Here is an 18455-nt window from a genome sequence, read left to right as displayed (position 1 = left end):
GTTTTTGTCCCGGGACTGCCATATACGACCTCTAAACGGGGGTTGTGTACAAAAATGTTGCCATATTGAAGACATATCTATTGTACTAACATTCCTTTTTAACACGAACTCATATAGTCATAGGCTGGTTATTTTTTTGAGCTCCGTTTCACCTCAATTTGGTTGCAAAGCTACAAGTGTTTAGCTACCGATATTTTATGCTCCGAATGATCACATCTCGTTTGCACAACGACAAATGAATAAGTGTTCAATGTTAAACGACATAAGTATCGTTATTGGTAAGCACTCACTTAACCCTTTCGCCATATTTACGGCTGAAAGTAATACGAAATCGAATTTATTATGTTTGGGCCTTATCGAATATTTTGAAACGATTAATATTTTCGACTATATACTCGAATTGTCTAGAACAACGTTTAATTTCGAAATTCCACCACGAAAAAGATCACTATCACTCGATTGCATTTTGTAAATACTTGTTTTATAAAGTTCCAAGGATTTGATAGTAAGTACTAGTTAGTTGATTTTAAATTATAAGTAAACAAATCATGAAAAAAAATCATAAAATAAAAAGACTTATTGGTTAGAAATTAATATAGGCGTTATTTAGTACCATTTTGAGTGACATTACATTGTTTGCAAGAAAAGGAAATTTGTTTTAATGACCTGAGAATTTAAGATTTCGTAAGGTTATACAGCTTACGAAATTTTGACAACGGCCTAACAGAGCTTTATTGATTTATCTGGCCAAATAAAAGCTATAACCAGTTACATTATATTTATGTTATAGCACATATTATTCCAGAAATATACATATCAATTACGTTTGATTTTTTATTAAGGTTTTATACGTCGACAATAAAAGTATTGAAAATTATAAGAAAATTTTCAGTAATGTTACTCAAGTATGTTACGTCTTAGTTATAACCAGTGTATTAGTTTATTAAGATTAGAAATAAAAGAAATAACATTATTATTGGAAAACACAGTGACGCTGGATCAATGTATATGAGACGATGAGAAACATTTATTTATTTAAAATTTTACCATGCAATAAAACTGCATAGAATTCAGTATATTTGAGAATCAATTTAACAAAGATTGTTTATTTTGATATTTATATAAAGGTTGATAAATTAGTTATAAAATTGCCAACTAAATAATTGCATTTCATATTATTTTGTTACCCCTTTATGTCGCACTGCATAAGATTGATATTTTGATTGCGACCAGTAAGTACATATGTAATACATACATACATACATAAACTCACGCCTCTTTCCCGGAGGGGTAGGCAGAGACTACCTCTTTCTACTTGCCACGATCCCTGCATACTTCCTTTGCTTCATCCACATTCATAACTCTCTTCATGCAAGCTCGGCGGTTTCGGGCACTTTTGACTTGACCCTTCACCCAGGACGTCCTTAATTTGATCAAGATATGTTCGTCTAGGTCTTCCCACCCCGACCTTTCCCTCCACACTCTCCTTGTATATCTGCTTAGTCAACCTGTTTTCATTCATCCTCTCCACATGACCGAACCATCTCAACATACCCTTTTCTATTCCTGTAACTACATCTTCTTTCACATCACAACATTCCCTTATCACTCTGTTCCTTATCCGGTCACTCAATTTCACACCCAACATACTCCTTAACGCTCTCATTTCCACTGCATTTATTCTGCTTTATGTAATTGTATGAATAAAACTATGATAATGTTATTTCTGTTAACTTTACTGTAATATTATATTTGAAAAGATCTGAAATATTGTAGCATTTGAATTGCTATATTCAAAATTGCAGATCAGTCAGGTCATGAATTTCTCCTAATAGTTTAGAAATAGGTATGTTTTAAACGTAACGTAACGTTTTTGTAACGATAATCCGAATCACATAGTTGGTCAATTCATTTTTTTTAACTGGTAAATTATTGCAATCTACCCAAGTTTGAATACGCACAAATGCTTAGATGTTTCGGCACACAGTGGTCGTAGTCACTAGATGCATTACTGAAACGTCGAGACGGTCAGTTCTGGTTGTTTACAAAAAAATATAAGAAATATATAAAAAGTACGATTTCTCTATCACGTCGGATGGACGAAAATAAACTACTTTGATACTAGGTGCGTCTCACTATGTGGGAAAATCGAATAAAAACAAAATATAATTCATCGGGAGACATATTTTAATTTCGTTTCCTATCAGATGCGATCCATTTTCGTAGAGGTGACAAATATGACACATGTTTTGAACAATGCCACATTTACATTATACAATACAAAATTTTATTTCTAGTTAAATACTAAGAAAGCATTTATCTTCTAATTATAGATTTGATTAGGGAATTGTCAAATGAATGTATGAATTGATTATTAGGTTATTTAAGTTGCAATTTTATTTTGACTGACAGATAATTAGTATCTTGCCAAATTGTTTTAAAATCTATTTGCAATGTAACTTATAAATTACCGAAATACTTTTTAATTGATTTTATTTTTGACATGTATTCTTTTTTCTATGCTGCATTAAAGGAATGTCCCAAGATAGTCTTCTTTATCCTTGTGAGTATGAAATAACATTTATGATCTTTTTTATGTTTTTTCGCACATAGTCTCCATTATTTTGGCCACGGCATGCTCAGCTGTAAACGTGGAGTATGCATAGTTGTACTAAAATTATATATCACATATCTGTTTCAAGAAAAGTCAAGTTTTTCGATACTTTTGTTTTGTTTGATATGCTGGATGCACATGGATTCACTAGCATACCATTAAAAAAATTGGAATTTTCACCGTGTTCATGTTTTAGAGCTTTATTGACTCGTTTATTATATATATTTTTTTGTATTATTGTAGATTTTTAAAACAACTCTCGTCTCGTTTTTAGAGCGTGTGTATGTGGTCACAACTTTTTTTATTAGTAATAAAAGTAAGTACGCAGTGTTAAGGGAACATTATATTTAAGATTTTCTTATGATTTAATGTTAAATCGATTGCGAGAACAGCAGGAGGTATCTTCTTATATTGTGTGATACTCATGAATTGTATGTGCGTGTTACGTTTAGTATTTTTATTTTAGCAATTGAGTATTTTTTTTCTTTTGCTTCTGTTATTTTAGTATCCACATTATTTGATACATTTTTTGTTTTGTAAATTGTAAGCATTTGTTTGCTTCCAGCCAGGTTTTTATTAGTTAAACATAAGTGCTATGCATGCTTAGCAGTTCATAGTTTATGCTATATAACATACAGTAAAACGTAAGACATTATATATGTATTTGTTGTACTTACTTATTTGTTAGGTTTATATCTTCGCTTTGATTTCACCATTATCATATGGCACGCTTTCAAATGTTTACAATAATGATTTTTTTAATCAGCTACCTTTTCAAACAGGCATTATTTCGATCCGAATGAACGAATAGATACACCCGTTATCAATTTATAAATTAATTAGAAAATAAGGCGCGTTTTCTGTTTTTTTATTACAATATTAGTGAGGGTAGGTATTCTACTTGGTACAATTTTTCACAAGAATTCATCGACCAAGTTGTTCGATTGATATAATGCTCTGTTTGCTGTCAGGTCGGATGTATTCTTGGAAGCCTATTTGAATTTTTTCAACAATAATCTAATAATCTCATTTATTTCAGAAGTTCCCGTTCTAATTAATTGTCGAAATAACCATCCGTTCTATAACAAGTAAAATATTGTCATTAAATATGCTTTTCAGTCACATAGGCTCCCAAGTTTAGTAAAATATTGTGAATAAACATGAAACCGCTGTAACACTGTCCCGGCCGTGGTGGTGGACTAAAGGATAACGAGAGGCTCAGTACGAAAGCAATGTGATAGCAGAGCATACTAAACACTGACTCTGCTTACAATTTGTTAAGAAAATATTATAGACGCTCTTTGGTGATCTGGTTCTTTATAGTTATATACTTAGATCCTTTTTATATCTAAATCAAATAAACCTTTTCCATAAAATCAATGCTGGTGTATTTTTTTAACATGGGTCTACTAATCAATTAGTTACTAACAAACCCTTTTAACTAAAAAATCGAGCCATAAACGAGAACAATGAAAATCTACGAAAGTTTTGGTGAAGGGTGAAATCAAACAGAAATACAAAAAGCTTTTGCTTACCTCACTCCGGCTTTATCGGGAACGGTTAAAACGAATGATTCAATACAAAAATAACACGTTAAATTAACAGAAGGATTAGATATAGAAGTGCCATCTCGACATATTTGCACATGTAAGTATATAGACTATTGATTTATTCACGTTTCGCTTATTATGAGAATGAACTGTTTGGCATGTGTAGCATTAGTGTTTTAAATTTTTCGCATGTTTTGTTAATTGCTCACGAAGTAAACTTATTAAGCATGTTGTGTCTCTTTTAATAATTACACATTTTGACTTTATTTATTAAAAATGTATTTCTTTTCAGCTGAACATATTAACTTAAACAAAAACACTGTATTATATCATACATTTTTTGTCACTTTTGTACTTGAACTAAAGTTTTACTAGTGTGAATATGGAAATGTTGTATCTTTTTTCTTGGCTTACACGTGGGTTCCAAAAACGTAAGAACAAATCTGCAGAATGTCATCCAAAAGGGAAGGACTTAAGATTAATGGATTCCATTAATTTTGCTACAGCATGTAAAATTTTACTTAAAAGATCAAATTATATTTATGAATAATGGCAGAATACATGAAAAACAATACTTTTTTCAAGTTTTTTCTGCATTTTTAAGTAATTTTTCTGCATTTGTAAAAGATAATGTTTCCATAATCGCATTGTGACTTGCTATCTCATAATCACGCACCCCGTACACTAACGCGCCTATGTTTTCATTCACATAGGTTGTTTTCTTCCTTACACAGACTTCAGTCCTGAGGAATGGGGGCCGGAATACCCTCTCAGTACTTCATCACGATATTCCATACCCATGCCTACGTTATATAGCACCGAAGGTACGTTGTTGATTTTTTCTTTAATTATCATTGAAATACTACGCTTCGCTCACTATACTACCTTTATTATCTTCGATACGATGCGACATTTTTTACAAAATTGTGTATAGGTAGGTTCTGAAAAAACATACGCCGCGGTGCGACCGACCAAGTGTGTATAGTGTGAAAATGTGCTGTATTAGACCAAATACCCACGCCAGGCTGCGGGGAAAATCATTTACTACTGAATTCGGTGACACGCCGCTCTGGCAGTTTCAATCTCCAACACGTTAAGAAGGCATTGTTTTATCTTCCCCCTCTACCTCTGTTTAATACAGAACTTGATGATCTTTGTCGGAACTTGTTTTGATAGAAATTAAAACTGCACTTTCTAAAATAACTCACTGAACTTATATTTTTAGTATTTGGTTTATACAATAGGTATTAACATCCATGACATTATAAAAAGTGAACTTAATTATATTTAACATTGTAACATACGCTCTTCTCTCTGCTATATTCTATTTTTGTTCTTTTTTTTTCTAAGTGGCCAGCAGTATCACTTTCAAATTAAATGTGTCCTAAAATATGTTGATAATTTTCAGGTTATAAATACAAAAAACCGAGTATAATAGAGCTGGTTCTATACAATATGGCCGCGTTGCTAGGCGGCGTGGCGGCTGGATATGATGTCAGAGTTTCCAATGTCAGTCCGTTGCATCCTACTCTTCAACCTCATGGGTAAAGATTCAAAATATTTTTTTTTTGTTTTTAAACATACATACAATCACGTCTGTATTAATACTCGAACCAACAGTCTTTTTAAATATTAAAACTAGCGTTTTATCACTACTTCCTTCTATGTGCACAAACATTTCTTCTAATTTACAAGTTCAAGCGAAAAACCAAATATATGCTGTGGGTGAGGTTTGGTTTTAAAATAAGTTGAAAAAAATTTAAAAAGCTAAAAAATAAAACATAAGTGACAGTAATTTCTAGTTCTGTTACTTAAAACAAATGGGTTCAAATTTGTTTTATTAACTGGCATTGCGTAGCGAAAAAATTCAAATATTAATGAATGAAATGTTGCATTTCAGGCCTGAGATAGAAACAGAACCTTTGAGCTCGTCTGTGTACGAGGGTTACGGCTTCGCTCATAACACGTACCACGGCCCCACCAGGCATCTGAGAGCACCGCTGAATGCTATTACCGGATCACCTGTGAGTGTGAATCCCTTTCTAATATTATAAATTAGATGCCTTGGCAACAGAGCTAGTAAAATATAATCCATAGAATAATATTATCAAACAGCATCACAAAAATACAGAAAACGAATCCGTCACTCGTTTTTTACGGCATGATATCTTGGGATGGGTAGCTGTACTGCCCACGCGACGTCTCTTCATGATTTTAAGTTTTATTCATAATCATAATTATGTACTTATTCCTTGAATATGGTTACAATATAGGTCTTACGTATTTAGGTACAGTTTCTGTGAACACATATTGTGCTTCTTAAGGCTTCGGAATTATATACATATATTTAAAATGCTTAAAAGATTTGTTTCGTAACTTTAATATAATTCACTCGTGTTCTAGATCTCCAGTATACAAACTGAAGAACAAAAACCAATACGCTTTACGGATTCTCCAACTCACTACGCACACCCTTCGTCATCGTCTGGCTACGGGCACTCTGCGCAACCATTATCGGGTACTTCGGGTCTCGGTACCAACTACACTTCTACCCAGCCCACGCCTTCGCCTAGACGAACCTCATCCTCCACTTCAGATCATCTCGCCGATTTGTATCATAACTATAGAGAAAATTTCCAACCTTCCCCCTCTCAAGATAGAGACTACTATTATAGAGCTGAACCGTACACATACGACAGAACAGCAGACTATGTTGTCAAACATCCCTATTACGGCTACGACGAGTGCTCTTCCTTCGAATACAGAGAGCCAACGCCGGACTATCGACCACCACCTCAATATCTCACCCATAGACGGACTCCATCTAACTCCTCAGCTTCTAATTCTCATCCAGACGATGCACCCTTCTCCCCATCAAGACAATATAGAGCAGAAAAGTACGGTTCGAAAGAAAGAAGAGACGATTATCGCACACCTAAATCTGAGTATCCTAGAAAAACAAGTGATTACTCATTACCTCGCGATTTCTTTAGACAAGACTCGTTAGAAAGAGCGGAAGTAGAGAGACCAGCAAATCTTGGGTTGGACCTTGCGCCGACAAAATTGAGATCTAGTTTAAAAAAGTACAATAAAAAATCGAGTGCTTCAGGCGGCAGTTCAGGAGGAGGGACACCTACTAACCCCACGCCTCCCGATAGTTTGACAAGTGAAACCGATAGTTCGTACGTGTCCGCTAGGGACGCCTCTAGCGGCTCGCAGTCTAGAGTAAGATTCAGTCCAGAGGCAATGGAAGGGAACGCCACTGAGAGGAGGCCATCTCGTCACTCGTAGCGAAGGCTGAAAAAGTTCAACGACTACCTTGTATGATATTGCAGCGGGACTGTAACATATCGCTTGCAGGTAGTGCGGGGAACGCTTATGCTTTTTAGCAGATTTTGTTCTAGTGTTGTCTATGAATTTTGATGTGAAAAAGACAAGGATATATGAACATGTTTAAGTTTACATTTTACACCTCAACTTTGAAGATGTGTTTTTGCGGTTAAAAGTGTACAACTTTATGTATTTATAATGGCCATACTGTTTCTTGTGAGAAGGAACTGCAATAAGCTATGTATTGTATAAACTGCGATTGTGTTCATTATTTAACGTAGAATCATTGTACAATATGTATAAAAGTATGTCATCTGAAATATATAATCATCTAAATGTAACGCGTTTAAAGACAATACAGTGCCTCTAGTTTTAATATTAATTGGTCACAATCACATGTAAAAAGGCTTCATATGTTCACTAGTTCGTGAGTCTGAAAAAGAAACTCAATAAGATACAACTTTGTAATAGGTATGTACTATATATAATCATATCGGCACAAAAATGCTTTATGTGGTGTATAAATTGTATATATGTAATGCAGACATTTTAAAGTATGTAATTATTTTTATACAACAAATTCTGGCATTTTTATTTGTTATTAATTGCTTAAATATTATTTTTATTATAATTTTGTTAAATTATAAATAGTACAAATGTATTTTAAGATGTTTTATGAACAATTATATCTTGTTCATGCGTAATGAAGGTTCTTTAATCTCGACTTAATAAATTGTGTATATTTAACTAACATTAATATATTATGTATATCAAGTAAATGAGTAGTATTCATTTTGTACAGAAGAGATCAAATGTTAGATATTTTTTACTTCAAACAGTAAATAACAATTAATAAAAGTCAGAGCAGCTTTTGTACCCTACAATGTATTATAAAATTAGGTGAAAGTATTACTAGTCGGAAAGCAAAAACGAAATATTGCATATCCAACTATAAAATTGATATTGTATTTGATATTATGCTTCCTTAACCTGAAACACTGGATTATTTTTGGAAATAAATATATCTACTTTTAATCTTTTGCGTTGCTTATTAATGTAAATAACACAGGTTTGCAAGTTCATGTCTGACTATGGCCTTTAATAGGGCCGAATCGTCGACTATGAAGATAATTATAAATAAATTAAGTGCGCGTTTAAACCGGTTTATTTACAATACTTTCAAATAAATATATTGCGAAATTTTATGTTAATGAAATGGCCTAGTATGTTTGAAAATGATAAAAACATCTCACATATTTAGCATTAAAATTACTATAAGGTGTATGTGTATATCGAAAAATTAATTATTATACTTCTTAGCTTTGATATTATTAGCGAAAACCAGTGCCTAATATTTGCTGGAAAGGTTTTGAGATTACGTAGAATGAAAGCGAAATGAAATTATTTGGATATTATACGGTTAAGGCCAGTAAAGCAATTTAAAGACGCGATAAATTTTATTTACGAAGTACACTTTTATTCCTAGTGCAATATGGAAAACGTTTTGCGTCCATTTTTTTAATTTTATTTTTGTTATGTATATAATTTAATCAACGCGATTTTATCAGTATTTAAAGCAGTATTTGAGATTCATTGTCGCTTAATATATATACTGAACTGATATTGGAAACATTCTGTATGTTGTACTGTGTGATTTATTTATTTATTAAGTTAGCTTCAATCAGTGCCAATGTCCAGTGTGTTATATACATATCGAAGTTTCATCCTTCTTTTGTTTTATGTCTTCAGTACAAACCAAATCCTAACCAAATTATTGTAAGAATCTAAATAAGTTCAGAACCCGAGTCACAAATTTTGAGTCAATGAGTACACCACACCGTTGTAAATAACACGACGCAAATGTAAACAAAACTCTAGTCTTGGATTTTTTATTTAATTTTAATATCAGGCTAGCATTCGAATTGTCAACGAACGACTGGCGAAACTACGAATGAATTTGTTTAATTGTAAAACATATTTGGGCATTCCATAATTTTTATGTAAACTTGACATTCCAGTGTAGTCAGAGGTGATATTATATGCTCACTCAAGCGTTCTTAGTCGAAAGTAACGATGGTTCTGTGTGCCAATAACACGAGGTGGGAGGATGCCTTACATCTGTATGTTAAATCGACAAATAAACCTTAGATTAAGCTTTTTACCAAGACTTTTTATTTATCCCCATAAATTTCACTAATTACAAATAAAAAGTGATCACAAATAATTTAAATCTTACACGTCTGTGGTAGCATAAATATATGAAAGGAATAAAAAAAAGCCATAAGACGATATAAAAAGATCGAACAATTTTATTCAATACTGGATAATTATTTAAAATACTATGTCAGTGCAAATATAAAAATAATACATTTTATTGTTAAGGATACCATCATAGTCTTAAGTAGATTTGTCGTTTTTAGCAAATCAGACTGATATCAACATTCAGATACTTTTAACTTCCAGATGGTGTCATTAGCAATAAACATAAAATGTTATAAAATGTGCCCTTAAGATCTAGTCCAGTTAATACACCTTTTACGACAATTTGTGGTAGAAGACTAAAACGTTAATCTGGAGGCACTACCCTCCGCCAAGTCGAGCTTGAATATACCAAAAACCATTTCATATATTTTTTTTAATGCGTTATTTATTTCTTCCGCATTTTACGCTTAACTGTATTCATCATAACAATATTACATTTCCAAATGTTTTAGTTATGATAGCATATAAAAATAAAAGTACAAAAATTGACCCTGCTCCATGTTCATTCAATTTATAATAATTTAGGTTTTAAACCAATTTTCTTATATGACTAGGAATGTCCTGGCGTGTTCCAGAAATATCACAATATAAATGTTAAGAGGAATAATCTCTATGGTTCTTATGGATTAAAGGTTATAGTACAGTGTATATGACTAGTATGTACTTGTTAAAGTCGTCGTCCTTTGGCCAATAGAATGATTGGCACAAAGTTTCTGCAGTCGGTTTGGTTGAGCAAAGTTTCGAAAGATTATACAGGTCTAATCGCGTTTCATATTAAAGGACATAGTAAGTCATGAATAGAAACACACTTTATAAAACCAAGAAAAGATTAAGTTGTTTCAACATAATATTTTTATGTTGAAACAACTTAATCTTTTCTTGGTCCAAAAACGTTCAGTATCCGAATGTTTGGACACCGTGCAGTCGCTACGCACGTCCAGCGAGATGGCTTGCTGCCGGCACCGGCGCGCTGCCGTATACATCTACACTTCTTGTTGGATAGTTACTAAAATTTAACCCCCCTATTATTTCTAATTATTTCAAACGTTAAAATTAAAACTGAGTGTCCCATTTCAAAATGTAATGCGATTTACCAGACACCTGTATATTCTGTAATTATATTATTTTATTATTTTCTGTCTAAAATGGAAATGTCATTCCGCTTTAGAGTAGGTACATAATTAATGTGAACTACTTTACATTGATCTCTTTTTAACGGTATATTACTTAGAGTTCTACTATATTTCCGCGGTCTCCGCACCCATGGGAATTTCTAGAAAGGTAACCTGTTACTCCTACAGGTTTTGGCTTTCACTGTGCCAAATATCATTAAAATTGGTCCAAAAGTTTAAGAGATTATTAGAAGAATTGAAACATAAATTCAAATCTTTTCTTCTAATATTCTATATTTAAGTAGGATTTAAAACGAATAACGAGACTGCAATTTTATCAAGCATCATGGCATGGTCAAGGTTGTGTTTTAATAAAAGTATATTAGGTAACGCGTCGCACTTTCCGTAAGAAATATATATCCGCTCTCTTCCATACAATAATATGTACAAACAATAAGAAACGCGTGAAACTAGGAATAATGAGAGAAACGATGTTAGAAAAATCTGTTGATTTGCAGTGCATTGACTTTTGCAGTTTCTTTCGCTAAAACAACAAATATCGAAACAAGAAAAAAATTACTTTTACGGTCTGATTCTGGTTAGTTACAATTACAACGACACTAAAAATATTTACCTGTATGTTATTTTTTGAAATTCTAAGTTAAAGCATACGATCCTACGCTTTCATCTTCATTTATTGTGGTGTCACAGAATCACATCATTCATACTTCGATGGCACGTAGCCAATACTCTTATTTATCTGAAGATAAACCAAACAAATGAATATTTTTCATAATCAGCTATTTTTGTAGAAACCAAATAATTTTATTTAACATTTTTTATATGTACACCTACCTAGGTAGGTATATGCACTATTTCTATTATTAGTGTCAAAGCACCAAGCCATTTCTGGAAAATACTTTCTTAATGCACCACTAGACCACATATGGAACTTACATGTCAGTCACTCTGATCTGTATCCTTACGTTTTTATTAATGTGAAAATAGGTATGTCCGCTTTCACAGCTAAACTTCGGGACCTGACGGACTTTGAAATTTGGTATGGACGTTTCGTATGTGGTCCAGGGGAGCACTACAAGACGATTTCCCTAAATTTCTTCGGGAACGGAAATTATCGATATTTTTCGTTTTACACAACACGGTTATTGCTGTCTTAATTTATGCAATTTTATATTTATAGCAATAGCATTGTAAAGATTTAAGTCTTATTATACGAGTGAATTTTTTATAAAGTTCTGAAATGTAAAGCACCATCTTCAGCATAAAATTCATATATCACGTATTTTCCCTTTTTTAAAAGTCTCGGAAAAGATTGAAAGGAAAAAGCCTACTTAGGTTAGTAGGCTTTTTATCATTATGACATCCAAACGCACTTACGAAGATAATAAATGCTTCTTTTTTACTAGAACTTATATTATGATGAAATTAGTCATAACTTTAACAATGTGCGGATAATAGGAGAGGGGGAATAGAATAAATTATACGAACATAACGCGTCTTTGACCACTAGGTCCAAGGAATCCAAACCTGTCATGTGACAAGACAGCACATTGACCGTATCAGCCGTATCTAAGCTTGGCCGCGACGATAGGTAAGTCTAGAGATCGAGATGACTCTATATTTTTCATCCATTCATTCATTTAGTCACGTCTATATCCCTTGCAGGGTAGACAGAGCCAACAGTCTTAAAGAGACTGATAGGCCACGTTCAGCTGTTTGGTTTTATGATAGAACTGAGATTCAAATAGGTTACTAACCCATCAACCAGAATAAGAATCCCAAGTTTATAAGCCAATCCCTTAGTCGCCTCTTACGACATCATGGGGAATGAGATGTAGTGGTCCTATTCTATTTTATATTGGTGTCGGGAACCACACGGCATGAAAATCCTTGTTGATAAAGATAAGACTAGCACAGTAAAATATGCAATTTAAAAGGCCGGTAAAGACACCCTGTAAACAAAGACGCACTAGAGCATTTTAATGATTCTGTGAAAATAAAGTTATGGGACCTCATTCTTTTGGGTTCTTGTTTGTAGTATCAGATTTTCGAGGAGTGTTGCAATGTACTCTTTATTAAATTAACTGATCCTCAATCCTGCTATTCAAGTGTGTCCATTACCCATACCAATTAGTGGTATTTGTCATTTTGTCCTTATCAATATTTCCTTTCTTAAGCAGGATAGTACTAAATTGTGACACAACACATGCAGAATTGCAGATATGCGTATCTTTCAACTTTGTTACTTTTATCGTTACGAGACCATATTTGATCATCATCTATAATTAATTCGGTCTCATTTTGTCCATTTAGTGGGCGATAACCTTGACCTTTGGAACTGTTGTAATCCGAAGTCGATATCATTATGCACGCTACGTTAGGTAGAAGCAAGTCCTTTTTTTAATACCTACGTTTCTAATTTTATCTTTAACTATATCACATGAATATCTAAAATTTGCTTGAAGCGGAGGGTTTAAACTGGGAACATTTATCGTTGAGAGAGATGTGAACTTTCTAATAACGGTTTATTAATAAACTAAGAATTACGTATGATGAAGATGAATTGGCAGATACTAATACACCTAAAACTAGAATCGGTAGAAAAATCCAAGGCTACAAAAAAACAACCAGTTTCCAGTTATTCATTGCTATTAACATATCGTGGGAGCCGCGGTAAAACGAAAAAATTCGATAATTAGGTATCTTGCCTTGCTAAATGTCCTCAATATCATTATTTTATTTCATTATCAAAATTTGCAAAGGGAAAGGGGGTAAATGATACATCCAGCATAAGTATGACACGGATATCTGATCTAATTTTTATACGTTTCTTCTAAAACAGAAGTCTTTAAAATTATTCATAGGTACAACTACTACTAATAAAATAATTTTGTCACTATTTAAGAAAACTTGTGCTGATTTGTGTTATTTTTTACTTGGGGGCTAGTTCTCTCAAAAAATCCGTTCAAAACTAGTAGAATTATATTTATGAATAGTGTGTAATAGAGCCTACGTAATAATCTGGTCAAAACGAACGTGTAATTACCGTATCGAAAAAGGGTCGTTCACAACTTTCCAAACTTTGCCCTTGAAAATGGGGCAACTCCTCCCAAACGGCGTCGGCGTCCTACTGCTCTGGCCACATACATAAATACCATCACACCTGTTTCTTATTCTTTTTAAGCATCAATCTTCCTTTCAAGCATGGCAATTATTTATACAAAAGACTGAATGAATTTTGTTTAAATACGAACTGCGACAAGAGGAGACGGGAGGAGGAGGAATCAACATGATTATAAGAGCCACAAATCTCAAATAGTTTTTTTTTGGACAATGTTTAATTTCGAATCAAAATTTAGAACATTTAAAACTGTCATGAAGTTGCTGTTCCCCTTGATTTATTTCTTAATTCTGTTGTGCCACCCTTCCAGACAGACAATTTGTCGCCCTGTAGTCTTTCTTCACATACACACGTCAATAAACTTATCATTTCTTAACCACTGCTTCTATCCATTATATTCAGTTAATAAGTTCAATTTTTGTAAATAATAATGGTGCTCACGGCACAGAAGTAATTAATTTTATCATGATCCTTAACTGATATTTGGTTTCTGATTCTTACGATAATCACTTTTCATACACGACAAGACACATGAACGTAAAATCACGCTTCTTTCCTGGAACTACCCCAGGAAAGAGGCGTAGGTGGACCCATTCATAACTCTTTTTATTCAACTAACCTAAAGACTACACGATCGACAAACATAACAGCTCCTTCCTTATCGGCGGCGATATATAAGTCGGCGAAATCTGGCTCCGACACTCTTTCAATCAACTTTTCATCCATCTTTTCGACATGCACAAGATCTTACACATAGTACCTATACTTACTTTCTTATTGCACTTCCAGAATTATGGTGATATAAAACATTCAGAACTGTAGCCTGGTAAATCGAAGTAGGCACGGAGGAATAGGCACATACGAAAATATTTTAAGGAAATTAATTTTTTGTAGTCTTTGAAATCATGGTCAGCTCAACAGTTACCTATGTACTCATGAAAGTTTTATAATATGGACAATTGTATTTGTGGCACTATTTTAACGAGATCTTGTCCTATACAAAAGGTATGCTGGCTACCAATGCTATACTAACATTTGCATGTCTATAGTTACACTATATTACCACTAGTGGACTGACTCGGAAGCCTTTTAAACCTAATATTAAAGCTATAGACATGCGTCTATGACGCATTGGAATAAATAATTTTACGTCGGAACCATGATAATTCTGAAACTAGAAGGCATGACTTGCAATTGAGCCAAAAATAATATTTAATAGTAAATTAATGGCGGAAAAAACAATAACGTGAGCTATAAACCCTGTGGTTAACATAAACAAATAAACTTATTTTTGCTCTTTCACTACACAACATGCAATAATTAAGCAGTTTTACACAGCTGACCTGCCGCGGACAGACAATATACACACAATTATATATTAAGTACATGTTAAAACTACTGCCACAAATAATTATATGTATTATTATTATGTATAAGTACATTATGTAAGTAAATAAGGAGATGACGGGGTGGTTGGAATAAGTTGTATATAGAAAAAATAGAGAAATATACAATAAAATCTATTTAAACATGAATTTTATTAAAGATTAAAACCATACAATGTTTTGTTTTACACAAAATAAAATACCTGGAGGGCTAAAACAGGTGCAGGGGCACGCGACTAGCTGAGGCGGGGCGTGCCCGAGCACCTGAACGAATCAGATATACATACTGCGACAGGTCCATACATAGTCCAATAATATAATACCATATTATACGATAAAAAGTGGGTACACATATATGATACTGACAAGCCAACTAAACTCACAGATAGTCATGTTCATTGCAAATATAAAACTATATTAAATCTTACAAAAATACTTATGCGTCTAATATGAAATGCATAATAGAGGATCTTCCTTCTCGACTACAAAAATATTTTGAGATTGGAATGAAATTTTCTTTAAGCTTTCGGCCTGTTTATGATCACAAACAAAAAGACGTTTATAACGTCCATTCACATCCTAATTATTTCTTTTCTGTGTCTTAAAACTAACAGATAGAACCTGCCCATTGAGCGTGTATCCATTGAGCGCCTGAATAGCCATCGCCGCTTCGTCATATTCACGCATATTAACAAATGCAAACCCTTTGTTTTTCTTTGTTTCAGGATCTTTGATCACTTTAATTGAATCAATTGCACCATATGGGCCAAAAAGCTGCCATAAGGCAAGCTCTTCAGTGTCCTCACCAATATTATATACATACACGGTTGTTTGATGTGGGGCTGGTGGAGCACCTAACAAAGGTACAGGACTCGCAGGGGCACCCAGCAGTGGTAGTGGAGTGTGGTTAGTTGCTGCCATTGGATTAAAGCGTTGCTGACCCTTGTTGATGAATGGTAACGCCTTGCCTGGTGAAGGCAGTAGAGGTGGCGGCGAGGCCTGCGGGAAACCTGGCGCGAAAGCAGCAGGGCGCGCGCCGAAAGCCGCGCTTAGATTCGTGCCATTGAAGGCTGCCGGTGTTGTTCCATTGAAAACTGCTGTAGTGCCATTGTAAGCTATGGGTGTCGCGACGCCCATCCTTGGCACCGGTCGAGGAGGATTTTTGTTAGAATTCGGCTTATTGGCGAATTTAACAACTATTGGACCGGCACCTGGAATTGGTGTCTGTCCATTCAAATGTTTTATTGCTTCCTCTGCCTGCTGTCGGCTCTCGAAACATACGAACCCGATTCCTTGAGATACACGACTGTTAGTTATATTTCCAAACTGACTAAACAAAGCGTTAAGGCGTTCTAATGTCATATCAGGAGGTAAATTGCTAATGTATAAATTGGATTCTGTATCTGGTTTGTGGCTGACTTTGTTTTCGGGGTTGAGCAGAGCGAAGGATACTTTTAAAGTTTTTCCTTGCATCAAAAGGCCGTTGAACGCTGTCCGGGCCTTCTCGGCATCCTCGTGATTTTCGTACTCTACAAAGCCGTAACCTCTGTTAGCAATCAGTTTACAACTCTCGATCTTGCCCATTGCAGAGAATAAAGCGTACATCATATCCCGCGTCATCAGTTCTGGTATGTAATTGACCATGAGTTTGGTCGGTGACACATTAGAATTGGCGTCCCCACCGCCATTCTCCATTTCGTTATTTATCATTGTTCTTTATTGTAAAAACTACACTACGGAAAACAAAATACTATAAAACTCACACTTTTGGAAGTTGATTATTTCATTTGCGACATTTAAATCGAACAAAGAATGAACACAAAAACTCTCTCACGAAAACGCCAAGCAACGCCGGTTCACAAGTTCATCATCACACGAACAAGTTTGTTTTTGGAATGTTACCAGGATGTCCTTCTGATGAATTAAATCTAAGAATAGATTTCACTGACACCATCAAATTATAAAAAATTCAGATCTGAAGGAAATTTTCTTTGCAATTTTATTCGCACATGTGGTAATTTTTGATTTCTGTCAATTTACATTATTTTTATAAAAAAATATGTTTGCGTGGCATTTTTCGTATATTGTCTATGACTAGGCACTTACGAAAAAAGTCCGCGCTCACGCTCACGTCAGCACAGAGTTAAAGAAGCGAGACCTCGGCAACGGCAGGTTATTCACGAACGTCGTAAAAAGTGTGGACTAAGTATTATAATATAGGCGATAGATACTATTAACTACCTTTTGCTCGCGACTTCGCCTTCGTGGTGTGGCGACATCACTTATGCTACACACTAGGGATGTGACATTGCTGATAAAAAATCGATTTTTATCTAATCGATTTATTTCTTAAGTATGAAAAATCTATTAATAAATAATCGATTTTTCTTTGAATCGAGATTCAAATAGTGACAGGTTGCTAGCCCATCGCCTAAAAAAAGAATCCCAAGTTTGTAAGCCTATCCCTTAGTCGCCTTTTACGACATCCAGAAAGAGATGAAGTGGTGCTATTCTTTTTTGTATTGGTGCCGGGAACCACAGGGCACTGCCGGGAACCACACGGCACATTCTTATATAATCACCACATATTAAAGTTTTAAAACAATCAAGTTTGAGAAATGAAGTTTCAGCAACAAATAATAAATTACATTTCAACCGAATGTCGGTATAAAAAAGTTCATCGACTTACTCCATGTAGTGAATGTTTGATTAAATGAATCATCTAAACTGTTTTGAAAGCACAGAAGGAATACACAGATGGTGTTAATGTAATATTACGGAGCTTTAATAATTTTCTTTGGCAGTTGGCGTTCCGGGCTCCAAGCCTGAAGACCAAACGTAATGTGGGAGTGCATTTCTTGCATGATTATAAAAAATCTATTATTAATCGATTATTAATTTAAATAAAATCACGTATTAAAATCGAATTTTCCTTTTTTAAAAATCGATTTTTAATCGATTATTTCCAAAATCGATTATTTCCAAAATCGATTATTTTTTCACATTCCTTCTACACACCAACTGTCAATCATACCGAAGAAAATGACGCGCTCAGCCAAT

The 18455-nt window shown here is 34.0% G+C and overlaps 2 protein-coding genes across 3 annotated transcripts in view; one reads left to right on the top strand and one right to left on the bottom strand.

The window, feature by feature from the left end:
* LOC106135681 (mitogen-activated protein kinase kinase kinase 11) overlaps nucleotides 1–9655 on the top strand; it is a 39109-nt gene extending 29454 nt beyond the window's left edge. The window contains exons 8-11 of one of the 2 annotated variants that reach the window (XM_060948217.1): nucleotides 4899–4988; nucleotides 5573–5708; nucleotides 6065–6188; nucleotides 6568–9655. In XM_060948217.1, the coding sequence (XP_060804200.1) occupies nucleotides 4899–4988; nucleotides 5573–5708; nucleotides 6065–6188; nucleotides 6568–7455 (1238 nt within the window). In that variant the 3' untranslated portion in view covers nucleotides 7456–9655. Of the gene's footprint in view, nucleotides 1–4877; nucleotides 4989–5572; nucleotides 5709–6064; nucleotides 6189–6567 lie in introns of both variants that reach the window. The other variant, XM_060948216.1, reaches the window with a different exon arrangement.
* A 1509-nt stretch (nucleotides 9656–11164) lies between these two features.
* Nucleotides 11165–17578, bottom strand: LOC132902549 (ELAV-like protein 1). Its single transcript, XM_060948219.1, has one exon. It carries the CDS (start codon nucleotides 17103–17105, stop codon nucleotides 15975–15977), a length of 1131 nt encoding a protein of 376 aa, XP_060804202.1. The 5' UTR covers nucleotides 17106–17578; the 3' UTR covers nucleotides 11165–15974.
* Between the last annotated feature and the right edge of the window lie 877 nt (nucleotides 17579–18455).

The sequence above is a fragment of the Amyelois transitella genome, chromosome 15 (assembly GCF_032362555.1).
Source record: "Amyelois transitella isolate CPQ chromosome 15, ilAmyTran1.1, whole genome shotgun sequence".
NCBI classification, from domain to species: domain Eukaryota; kingdom Metazoa; phylum Arthropoda; class Insecta; order Lepidoptera; family Pyralidae; genus Amyelois; species Amyelois transitella.
The sequence above is the reverse complement of the archived record's forward strand: the minus strand, read 5'-3'. Positions and strand labels throughout refer to the sequence as shown.